This window comes from Cyprinodon tularosa, unplaced genomic scaffold (genome assembly GCF_016077235.1).
Source record: "Cyprinodon tularosa strain WSP-4 unplaced genomic scaffold, ASM1607723v1 ctg352, whole genome shotgun sequence".
In the NCBI taxonomy this organism is placed as follows: Eukaryota; Metazoa; Chordata; class Actinopteri; order Cyprinodontiformes; family Cyprinodontidae; genus Cyprinodon; species Cyprinodon tularosa.
The window spans coordinates 717016-729088 of NW_024039066.1; the positions used below are offsets into that span (position 1 = coordinate 717016).

At 48.1% G+C, this 12073-nt stretch overlaps 1 protein-coding gene across 2 annotated transcripts in view; it reads left to right on the forward strand.

The window, feature by feature from the left end:
• Positions 1 to 488: 488 nt before the first annotated feature.
• The window catches only part of taok2a (TAO kinase 2a), a 30552-nt gene continuing 18967 nt past the window's right edge, over positions 489 to 12073 (forward strand). For both annotated transcript variants that reach the window (XM_038295243.1, XM_038295244.1), the window contains exons 1-2: positions 489 to 931; positions 6714 to 6854. In XM_038295243.1, coding sequence (XP_038151171.1) covers positions 6723 to 6854 — 132 coding nt within the window. In that variant the 5' untranslated portion in view covers positions 489 to 931; positions 6714 to 6722. The remainder of the gene's footprint in view (positions 932 to 6713; positions 6855 to 12073) is intronic.

Genomic DNA, 12073 nt, shown 5'->3' on the forward strand with positions numbered 1-12073 from the left:
TCTTCTTTTCTATTATGGCGGATTGCAAGCAACTTTAAGGTGCATACCGCCACCTACTGTACATGAGTGTGTAGCAACACTACTTTACATAAAATTCTATTTTCTAATTTTGTATTCTGTATGTATGAATAAATAATATTTTCCTGAATCTGTGAATATCCTTTATATTCCCTTCATTTCCCAATATTCCTTTACGACTCCATTCTTGGCCCGTCCTTCAGGAGGACAGATCAGGCTCCTCCCACTGCAGGTGCTTCAACCTGTACACCTGAGATTCATGCTTCACCGGCTTATAGATTCCTGCAGCCAGTTTATAAAAGCAGGTGGTTGAATTTAAATGCTCTTTTATAAAAATGCTGTTTTATAAGCGTCCAGATTGACGTCATCAGCCGCCCATGCAGGCGCAGTTATCGCCCCCTGCGGTGACTGGCGGCCATTACAGCTCATCTGCTTCTTTATGTAGGTCGCTTTATTTTGGAAGCGGAAGTCCCACCGGAAGTGGAGCTGGTGCCGCTCGGTCTCCCGCCCCTGAGCCATCTTGTGTCTAGCAGGAACAAAAAACGGGAAGAGAAGCGGGTCCAGGCGGAGGATGGGGTTCTGGTTTTAGGGCCACAGCAGGAGCTTTAAGGGGATGTTAGGAAGGGAACCATCAACCACACCCCGCCGAGCTGCTAATGTCCCCGTTAGCCTGCAGCTAATCAGGCTAAGCTATTAGCTCTGCGGACCTGACCGTTAGAGACACTAAAACCCTCCTATTGTCTCCGGAACCCGGTGCTGGACCCCAGCGGCCCCCCGAAGCCCAGGAGGACCGCGGTGGACATGAGCCAGGACACCCTGTGAGACAAAACCCGGGATATGAAGACCGGCGCGCGCCGCTAGCTTCCTGCTAACCTTCCCTTTTCGGTCTGTAGAGGATCCATCACCAGCTGCGGTAAGATCCACCACAGGGGGGGCAACAGGGGCCCGGGGGGCCATAGAGGGTCTGACATCGATGGCCTACAGGCCTAGGCTATCGGTGGGGGCCAAAACACAGGCTTACTGGGGGCCAAAACACGGTCTGACTGGGGGCCAAAACACGGTCTGACTGGGGGCCAAAACACGGTCTGACTGGGGGCCAAACACGGACTGACTAGGGGCCAAAACACGGGCTGACTGGGGGCCAAAACACGGGCTGACTGGGGGCCAACAGGGGTCTGACTGGGTGCCAACAGCGCACTGACTGGGGCCAAAACACGGGCTGACTGGGGGCCAACAGGGGTCTGACTGGGTGCCAACAGCGCACTGACTGGGGCCAAAACACGGTCTCACTGGGGGCCAAAACACGGTCTGACTGGGGGCCAAAACACGGTCTGACTGGGGGCCAAACACGGACTGACTAGGGGCCAAAACACGGGCTGACTGGGGGCCAAAACACGGGCTGACTGGGGGCCAACAGGGGTCTGACTGGGTGCCAACAGCGCACTGACTGGGGCCAAAACACGGGCTGACTGGGGGCCAACAGGGGTCTGACTGGGTGCCAACAGCGCACTGACTGGGGCCAAAACACGGGCTGACTGGGGGCCAACAGGGGTCTGACTGGGTGCCAAAACACGGGCTGACTGGGGGCCAACAGGGCACTGACTGGGGGCCAAAACACGGGGTGACTGGGGGCCAACAGGGGTCTGACTGGGTGCCAACAGGGCACTGACTGGGGCCAAAACACGGGCTGACTGGGGGCCAACAGGGGTCTGACTGGGTGCCAACAGGGCACTGACTGGGGCCAAAACACGGGCTGACTGGGAGCACCACAGGGGGCTGACTGGGGGCCAACAGGGGTCTGACTGGGTGCCAACAGGGCACTGACTGGGAGCCAACAGGGGTCTGACTGGATGCCAACAGGGCACTGACTGGGGCCAAAACACGGGCTGACTGGGGGCCAACAGGGGTCCGACTGGGTGCCAACAGGGGTTTGGCACCCAGTCAGGGCTCTGACTGGGAGCCAACAGGGGTCTGACTGGGAGCCAACAGGGGTCTGACTGGGTGCCAACAGGGCACTGACTGGGGCCAAAACACGGGGTGACTGGGGGCCAAAACACGGTTGGATTGGCTGGATGGAGGAGCAGAGCGTGTTCAGGGATCCCTGGAGGTTCTTCCTTCAGTCTGACATCAGGAACAGTTGGTTGATCATAGAGCAGCTGGTGGCTGAGGAGGAGCCTCCATGTTTTCTCCATGACCACAGTGGTTAGTTTCTATCTTCTGATCTGTGGTTCTGAACTGGACGGCGGTCCATAAACCGTCAGGTCCAGTCTGGGTTCTGATCTGGACGGCGGTCCATAAACCGTCGGGTCCAGTCTGGGTTCTGATCTGGACGGCGGTCCATGAAGCGTCAGGTCCAGTCTGTCCTGTGGACGGCTGACTGACAGCTCTCTATTATTAGCTCGTTAAACGCCTCCCACTCCCACACTCTGTGAACGTCCCTGACAACAGGCAGCGCCGCGCTGGACTCGCCGTGGCAGATCAGCAGGAACGCCATCAGGCTGGTTCCCCTTTTGATGGTCTGACTTGGTTTTTCCCGCAGGAAGTGAAGGAAGCGTGTTTTCCAGGTGTGACGGCGGCTCTGTTCGCGCCGCAGCGGCAGAAATAGATGCAGGAAGATGTCTGAGGAGGTCAGACTGCAGATGGTGACGAATACGTTACCCTGACTGAGCTTTAAGGGGTTAAAGGTCAGCTTCAGGTCTCAGCCTGTGTCTAACAGCAGCGGGGCGTCCAGCGTAAATGTCACAAAACTGCTGATATTAAATAATGTCAAAGACAAATAAAGTTTATTTTTCTGATCAGCCGTCCTCCTGGTTTATTATTTTCTAGTTGTGGTTGAACGCAGCTTCGTGGCTCTGATGGATGTTTTTGGACAGAAGAAGAAGTGAAGCTGCCTGTTTCTCTGACCTGCATCATGTTAGCAAACAATGAAAGCTTTGATCTTAGAGACACCCTGTAGCTTTAAGGAGACCTTTGCTTCCTCTGTCCTCCATGTTTACCCCATCATTCAACCATTTTAACTGATGTATTTATTTATTGCTCTGAACATCAGGCTCATGGAGCTTTACCTGCGCCTCCATCACTTGTCCTGCTCCTCCTTCTGCTACTGAGACGCATGTTTAATATGTTCTAATATAGAGTTTCTCCGGGATCATTAGAACAGAAGGTTGGTTCATTAATGTGTTTAGAAGCAGGAAGAGCTGCAGATTTACATTTGAAACACTGGGAAATGCAATAAGATAAATCCTCAAGTTTACCAGAAAGTTTACAAGATAAAAATATACTTTGCTATAATTAAATTCTTCACATCTTTTGTGTTTTTTGGAATTCAGCAAAGTTTTTAAGAGCTACAATAAAGCGATAATGTTGATTCCTTCCTGCTATCATCACAATCCGCGCCCCCATACAGCCCGCCTGTTCAGCCAGGCCAACTATTCCCTCTAACGACCCCCCTTTCAGAGGCATAGACAGGTATGGGACATTGCAGGCTAACTTAGCAGCCTAACGACCCCCATTCCAAAGGGGGGGACCCGTTCATCCGTTTCTATTTGCATGTTTTCTAAACTAAAACCAGGCTTTGTTGGGCTGCTGGATAAAACCTGGAACTAAACGCTATTTCTGACATTTTGATTGAAAAATCTTCCTGGATGGAAGAGAAACGTCTTCAAACCTGGAAACAAAGTCCAGAGGATTGATTTGAACTTTATGAACTTTTTTGGAACGACTATAACGTGGATGGCTGAGAGTCTTTCAGTACTGGCAGTACTTCTTTAATTAAAGGAATCCTATTATTGCCTTAGTTTATATTGTTATGCTGTATTTAATTCTTTATTTTATTATTTTCAGCTATGTTCTGCATTTTTTCAGTGGTAGCTTTAAATGCGCTGTGTTGCTTTAACAGTTGATGGATGTGTGGTCGCCATGGCGAGCGCCCTCAGCATCAGCAGCAGCAGGTCAGCTCTGGATGATGGAGCTGCAGCGTCCATCGCCGCAGATTATTTACGTTCCAGTTGAAACATTCCTGATGTCTGGCGACATGCTAAAGTATTCAGACCCCTGGAAACGTTTCCACACTCGACCACAAACATCTGGCGTAGATCACCGCCGCAGGGGCGAGGAAACTAACAGGAAGAACTTCCAGGAACTGAAAGTTCTCTGCAGGTTCCGCTCAGTCAGATCAGTGTTTAGCTTTGGATTCGGAACTCGGTCCTTGTAACACTTTTAATTTCCTATTGCTAACCGTTCCCCCGCTGCCCTGGCTTAAAGGAATAGTACACCCAAAACATGATTAGCCTTCATTTTCTACTCACCCCCATGCTGAACAACACTCTGGAGTACTTTTTTGATATCTCAAATGCATCTGGAGATCTGGGAGGCTTCTTGCTGTCTGCTGACATTCAAATAATGGAGGTCTATTGTGCCCGAGACAGAAAGGTCCATAAAAGTCCACAAAAACGTGTCAATATTCCTCCATACTGCTCGTCCAATGTAATCCAAGTGTCCTGAGTGGGTAGCATCCAGAATTTACTCGAAACGAAGTCATTTAGAATGTTTTTAGAGCATAAACAGTAGTGTATAGGATTTCCTAATAGCGCCCCCATGCGCGCTCACGACGCTACGGAAGCCGGCAGACCAAACCGGAAGAAAGTGCGCATTCAGCGTCTGGTCTGCCGATAATGCAAGCGTAGAAGAAGAAATGTGCTGTTTACCTGTGCAAAGAAAGAAACAACGAAAGAAAAATGTCTGAGGACTTCAGTGTTGAGGAAGAGCATGAGTTCTTTGCCGAGCTGAATGCGCTGGTTTGGTCTGCCGGCTTCCGTAGAATCGCGAGCGCGCATGGGGGCGCTATTAGGAAATCCTATACACTACTGTTTATGCTCTAAAAACATTCTAAATGACTTCGTTTCGAGTAAATTCTGGATGCTACCCACTCAGGACACTTGGATTACATTGGACGAGCAGTATGGAGGAATATTGACACGTTTTTGTGGACTTTTATGGACCTTTCTGTCTCGGGCGCCATGGACCTCCATTATTTGAATGTCAGCAGACAGCAAGAAGCCTCCCAGATCTCCAGATGCATTTGAGATATCAAAAAAGTACTCCAGAGTGTTGTTCAGCATGGAGGTGAGTAGAAAATGAAGGCTAATCATGTTTTGGGTGTACTATTCCTTTAAAGGGAACGCCGTTTTTTTTTTCCATTGGGTCCTTGATTTCCGTTATTCCATCATGTTCTACTCGCCCAGATGAGTTTAGTGTCATCTGGAGCCGTTCTGAAGATATTCCGTTAGGTTATATCCAGTAACGTCTTCCTATGGGCAACGACTTGAAGCACAAACTAAACTGGCGTACCATAAAGAATAAACTATGAACAGTTTAGTTTAACGGAATATCTTCAGAACGGCTCTGAATGACACTAAACTCATCTGGGCGATTAGAACATGATGGAATAACGGAAAATTAAGGACCAATGGAAAACAAACGCTGTTCCCGTTTAAGGCTTTTAGCTAGGAATATTTCATAAGGTGTCCACCTTGGTGTGTTCCATCTTTAGGCTTAGCGCGGCGTAGTAGGGGGGCCCGGGGAAACGAAGCTTCTCTGAAACGCTACTTCCTGCATTATAGCGGCGCTGCGCTGTCACTGGGAATCCCCAGCAGCAGCTGCCTCAGGCCCGCTCGCCTCTTGGGGGTTTTCCCCTCCTGTTGGTGGCGGCTGGAAGTAGATGTTAGCGTTTTTCAGGTCTGTGCTACAAACTGCAGGCAGCAGGATAATAAAAGCCAACATATTCTGCCGGCAGGTTTCTACATTTGAAGTTAATTTAGGCGTTAATAAACAGTTTCAGAGGAGTGATCATAGCGCTCTGCATCAGCAGTGCTGTGTCTGACTCCCTGCCAGCTCCCAGATCAGCTTCTGATTGGTCGATGCGTTCAGCTGCTGCTGATAAAAAAATTTTACATTTAGCAAAAAACAAATAATTAAATGTTTATTAACAAATCAAACAAAACAAATAGCAAATGGAGAAGAGCAACAATGCAGGAGCTCCATCTTCTCCATCTTCTTTGGTTTTTATTTCCCTCTGCTGGTTTTTCAAATCCTGGTCAGATATGTTGATGTTTTTGTTAAGATGGGACCCGGTGTGGGCGTGGAGACTTAAGGGGCCTCCAGATGAGGCCGGGGCCCCCAGATGAGGCCCTGGGCCCCCAGATGAGGCCTGGGGCCCAGTGTTTATCCCATTAGGCGCTCACAGAGACGGGGTGATGTTACTGGTTTAACTGGAGCTAAAGCGTCCCGCAGGGCGGCCCCATTAACCCCGTTCCCATGGCGCTGTCTGTGTCAGAGCGGCCCAGAGGATCCAGGCTCATTTCTTCTTCTGTGGTTTTTCCAGGAGTTGCTCCGTGTTTGTGGTGAAGCCGTAAACATCAGTTTCTGTTGGATGAACCAAACCGTCCGGTTACTCAGGATGGAGCGGCCATTTTTCTCCCTGTCTGTTTGTTTTCTCCTGTGACTGTTGAGCATCCGTGTTTTCCCACTAACTCCCAGCGTGTTCCAGCTCGCCTGCCATTCCCACATGAAGAACCGGTTTGGTGCAAGCTGGTTCCGGTTCCTTTGACCCGGAATGTTCTCAGCTCTGCTCCAGATGTTAGTCTAGATCAGGTGTTGGGGGTCCAGTCTAACGCTGTGATGTCTCTGTCCTGCAGGCCCTGGCCATGCCCTCCAATGCGCGGGCGGGCAATCTGAAGGACCCGGACGTGGCGGACCTGTTCTGCAAAGATGATCCAGAGAAGCTGTTTACGGATCTGCGTGAGATCGGCCATGGCAGCTTTGGAGCCGTCTACTTTGTGAGTAACGGGGGGGGGGGTTAAGAAGCAGCAGGGCTGTGGGGGCGGAGTCTGATCAGGGTGGTGACAGCATCACCAGTCAGCCAGACTTTAGGCCTGGATTGTTCAGCAGTCAGTCAGACTTTAGGCCTGGATGTTTCAGCAGTCAGTCAGACTTTAGACCTGGATGGTTCAGCAGTCAGTCAGACTTTAAGCCTGGATGGTTCAGCAGTCAGCCAGACTTTAGGCCTGGATTGTTCAGCAGTCAGTCAGACTTTAAGCCTGGATTGTTCAGCAGTCAGCCAGACTTTAGGCCTGGATGGTTCAGCAGTCAGCCAGACTTTAGGCCTGGATGGTTCAGCAGTCGGCCAGACTTTAGGCCTGGATTGTTCAGCAGTCAGTCAGACTTTAGGCCTGGATGTTTCAGCAGTCAGTCAGACTTTAGACCTGGATGGTTCAGCAGTCAGTCAGACTTTAAGCCTGGATGGTTCAGCAGTCAGCCAGACTTTAGGCCTGGATTGTTCAGCAGTCAGTCAGACTTTAAGCCTGGATTGTTCAGCAGTCAGCCAGACTTTAGGCCTGGATGGTTCAGCAGTCAGCCAGACTTTAGGCCTGGATGGTTCAGCAGTCGGCCAGACTTTAGGCCTGGATTGTTCAGCAGTCAGTCAGACTTTAGACCTGGATGGTTCAGCAGTCAGCCAGACTTTAGGCCTGGATGGTTCAGCAGTCAGCCAGACTTTAGACCTGGATGGTTCAGCAGTCAGCCAGACTTTAGGCCTGGATGGTTCAGCAGTCAGTCAGACTTTAAGCCTGGATGGTTCAGCAGTCAGTCAGACTTTAGACCTGGATGGTTCAGCAGTCAGCCAGACTTTAGGCCTGGATGGTTCAGCAGTCAGTCAGACTTTAGACCTGGATGGTTCAGCAGTCAGCCAGACTTTAGGCCTGGATGGTTCAGCAGTCAGCCAGACTTTAGGCCTGGATGGTTCAGCAGTCGGCCGGACTTTAAGCCTGGATTGTTCAGCAGTCAGTCAGACTTTAAGCCTGGATTGTTCAGCAGTCAGCCAGACTTTAGGCCTGGATTGTTCAGCAGTCAGCCAGACTTTAGGACTGGATTGTTCAGCAGTCAGCCAGACTTTAAGCCTGGATGGTTCAGCAGTCAGCCAGACTTTAGGCCTGGATTGTTCAGCAGTCAGCCAGACTTTAGGACTGGATTGTTCAGCAGTCAGCCAGACTTTAAGCCTGGATGGTTCAGCAGTCAGCCAGACTTTAGGCCTGGATGGTTCAGCAGTCAGCCAGACTTTAGGCCTGGATGGTTCAGCAGTCGGCCGGACTTTAAGCCTGGATTGTTCAGCAGTCAGTCAGACTTTAAGCCTGGATTGTTCAGCAGTCAGTCAGACTTTAAGCCTGGATTGTTCAGCAGTCAGCCAGACTTTAAGCCTGGATGGTTCAGCAGTCAGTCAGACTTTAGGACTGGATGGTTCAGCAGTCAGTCAGACTTTAGGACTGGATGTTTCAGCAGTCAGTCAGACTTTAGGCCTGGATGGTTCAGCAGTCAGCCAGACTTTAAGCCTGGATGGTTCAGCAGTCAGTCAGACTTTAGGACTGGATGGTTCAGCAGTCAGTCAGACTTTAGGACTGGATGGTTCAGCAGTCAGTCAGACTTTAGGACTGGATGTTTCAGCAGTCAGTCAGACTGTAAGCCTGGATGGTTCAGCAGTCAGTCAGACTTTAGGCCTGGATTGTTCAGCAGTCAGTCAGACTTTAATAACCAGACTTCCAGGCTGAGGAACCTGAATGAATGAAGGAGGCGATTCCAGAGATCCCAGTTCAACATCAGCTTGGAGCTCCTAAAAAAACACTGTTGCCATGGAAACGCCCTGTTAGGATGCATTAAGGAGGCAGACGAGTTTTAAAGGCTCTAGTTTTAAAGTTGTAGGGAAGCGGCTGTTCCAACCGTTGCGTTTCCGTATTTTCCTGAGTGGCGCACGCCTTCACAGGGGTGATTGGTGGAAACTTCCTGCCGTTAATATTTTAAATCGACTGTCTAAAGCATTTAGTTTATTTTTAGCCTCCATCAGCGTCCGCATTTAAACCAATCAGATTCTTCTTCATCAAATTCTCCTAAACTCTAATTCATTTCCTGAACAGGTCGCTTTACTGTTCATTTCTCTCAGACTGTTTATCTTTCATTTAGCCAGAAGTTTCCAGCCTTGATCATAATCGGTGTGGTTTAGTGGCATTAAGCTTTTTACCGCTTTGTAACGAAAGCTTGTTAGACTGTCAGGAGTCCAGTTCCTTTAGATGATTGACGGACTGCATCCTGAGGAGAAGGTAACTCACGTGTGTAGGAGCCGTGCTGAGAAGAACCAGTAGAACCAGTTTAGCGCAGTTCAGTTTAGTTCTGCGAACCATTTAGACTCATCAGTTACCATGGTTACTGTATTCGGACCAACCTCAGCCTGGTTGCTAAAGGGTAGTGGAAATGGGGCTGGTGTTTCCTTCCATCATCACTTACAGGTGCTGGTCATAAAATTAGAATATCATGAAAAAGTAGATTGATTTCAGTAATTCCATTTAAAAAGTGAAACTTGTATATTATATTCATACATTACATACAAACTCATATATTTCAGATGTTTATTTTGTTTAATTTTGATGATTACAAATGACAACAAATGAAAATCTCAAATTCATCATATCAGAAAATTAGAATATTACTGAAAACCAATAAAAACAAAGGATTTATAGAAATGTTGGCCAACTGAAAAGTATGAACATGAAAAGTATGAGCATGTACAGCACTCAGTATTTAGTTGGGCCTCCTTTGGCCTGTATTACTGCAGCAATGCGGCGTGGCATGGAGTCGATCAGTCTGTGGCACTGCTCAGGTGTTATGATAGCCCAGGTTGCTCTAATAGTGGCTTTTAGCTCTTCTGAATTGTTGGGTCTGGTGTATTGCATCTTCTTCTTCACAATACCCCATAGATTTTCTATGGGGTTAAGGTCAGGAGAGTTTGCTGGCCAATTAAGAACAGGGATACCATGGTCCTTCAACCAGGTACTGGTAGCTTTGGCACTGTGTGCAGGTGCCAAGTCCTGTTGGAAAATGAAATCTGCATCTCCAAAAAGTTGGTCAGCTGCAGGAAGCATGAAGTGCTCTAAAACTTCCTGGTATGTGGCTGCGTTGACCCTGGACCTCAGAAAACACAATGGACCAACACCAGCAGATGACATGGCACCCCAAACCATCACTGACTGTGGAAACTTTACACTGGACTTCAAGCAACGTGGATGAAGTGCCTCTCTTCTTTTCCTCCAGACTCTGGGACCTTGATTTCCAAAGGAAATGCAAAATTTACTTTCATCAGAGAACATGACTTTGGACCACTCACCAGCAGTCCAGTCCTGTTTCTCTTTAGCCCAGGCAAGACGCTTCTGACGCTGTCTGTGGTTCAAGAGTGGCTTGACACAAGGAATGCGACAGCAGAAACCCATGTCTTTCATACGTCTGTGTGTGGTGGTTCTTGAAGCACTCACTCCAGCTGCAGTCCACTCTTTGTGAATCTCCCCCACATTTTTGAATGGGTTTTGTTTCACAATCCTCTCCAGGGTGCGGTTATCTCTCTTGCTTGTACACTTTTTTCGACCACATCTTTTCCTTCCCTTCGCCTCTCTATTAATGTGCTTGGACACTGAGCTCTGTGAACAGCCAGCCTCTTTAGCGATGACCTTTTGTGTCTTGCCCTCCTTGTGCAAGGTGTCAATGGTCGTCTTTTGGACAACTGTCAAGTCAGCAGTCTTCCCCATGATTGTGTAGCCTATAGAACTAGACTGAAAGACCATTTAAAGGCTTTTGCAGGTGGTTTGAGTTAATTAGCTGATTAGAGTGTGGCACCAGGGGCCATCAATTTTGAACCTTTTCACAATATTCTAATTTTCTGATATGATGAATTTGAGATTTTCATTTGTTGTCATTTGTAAACATCAAAATTAAACAAAATAAACATCTGAAATATATGAGTTTGTATGTAATGTATGAATATAATATACAAGTTTCACTTTTTAAATGGAATTACTGAAATCAATCTACTTTTTCATGATATTCTAATTTTATGACCAGCACCTGTACATTTAGACTTATCTCTAAGGATTTAATTTGTTTTTCCAACGTTTCCATGGTAACCCTTTGCTCTAACTAATGATTCCCCTCTAATGAAAGAAAAGAAGAAAGAAATTATTTTAATGGATCTCACATTGGATACATTCCCTCTCTGCATCTAACCCCTCCCCTTGGGGAGCAGTGGGCGGCCATTGTGCGGCGCCCGGGGAGCAGTGTGGGGTTAAAGGAATAGTACACCCAAAACATGATTAGCCTACATTTTCTACTCACCCCCATGCTGAACAAAACTCTGGAGTACTTTTTTGATATCTCAAATGCATCTGGAGATCTGGGAGGCTTCTTGCTTCCGTAGAATCGTGAGCGCGCATGGGGGAATCGTGAGCGCGCATGGGGGCGCTATTAGGAAATCCTATACACTACTGTTTATGCTCTAAAAACATTCTAAATGACTTCGTTTCGAGTAAATTCTGGATGCTACCCACTCAGGACACTTGGATTACATTGGACGAGCAGTATGGAGGAATATTGACACGTTTTTGTGGACTTTTGTGGACCTTTCTGTCTCGGGCGCCATAGACCTCCATTATTTGAATGTCAGCAGACAGCAAGAAGCCTCCCAGATCTCCAGATGCATTTGAGATATCAAAAAAGTACTCCAGAGTGTTGTTCAGCATGGGGGTGAGTAGAAAATGAAGGCTAATCATGTTTTGGGTGTACTATTCCTTTAAGGGTCTTGCTCAGGGACCCCGAGTGGCAGTCTGTGGGAATCGAACCGGGAACTAGCGACCTCCCCTCCTCTAACCACCAGGCCATCACTCCCCATCAGGAAATGTGATGTTTGCTTTAAATGCAGACAGCCAGGGGCTGCTTTCATCTGTATTTCATTTAAAAATAAAAGTCTCTTTTAGTTCTCACATGTTTAACAAAGTGCCGGTCCTCTAATCATCTGACTTCTGATCACCAGATAGTGGGATTATGACCTAATCTGTGTTATGCATATTACAGAATAGCAGCATGGTTGCTCACTCCTCTGCTGTCATAGCAACATCGTTGACAGGAGATCTCTAGAGACAGTGATCCACACGGGAACCAGATCTCTAGAGACAGTGATTCACACGGG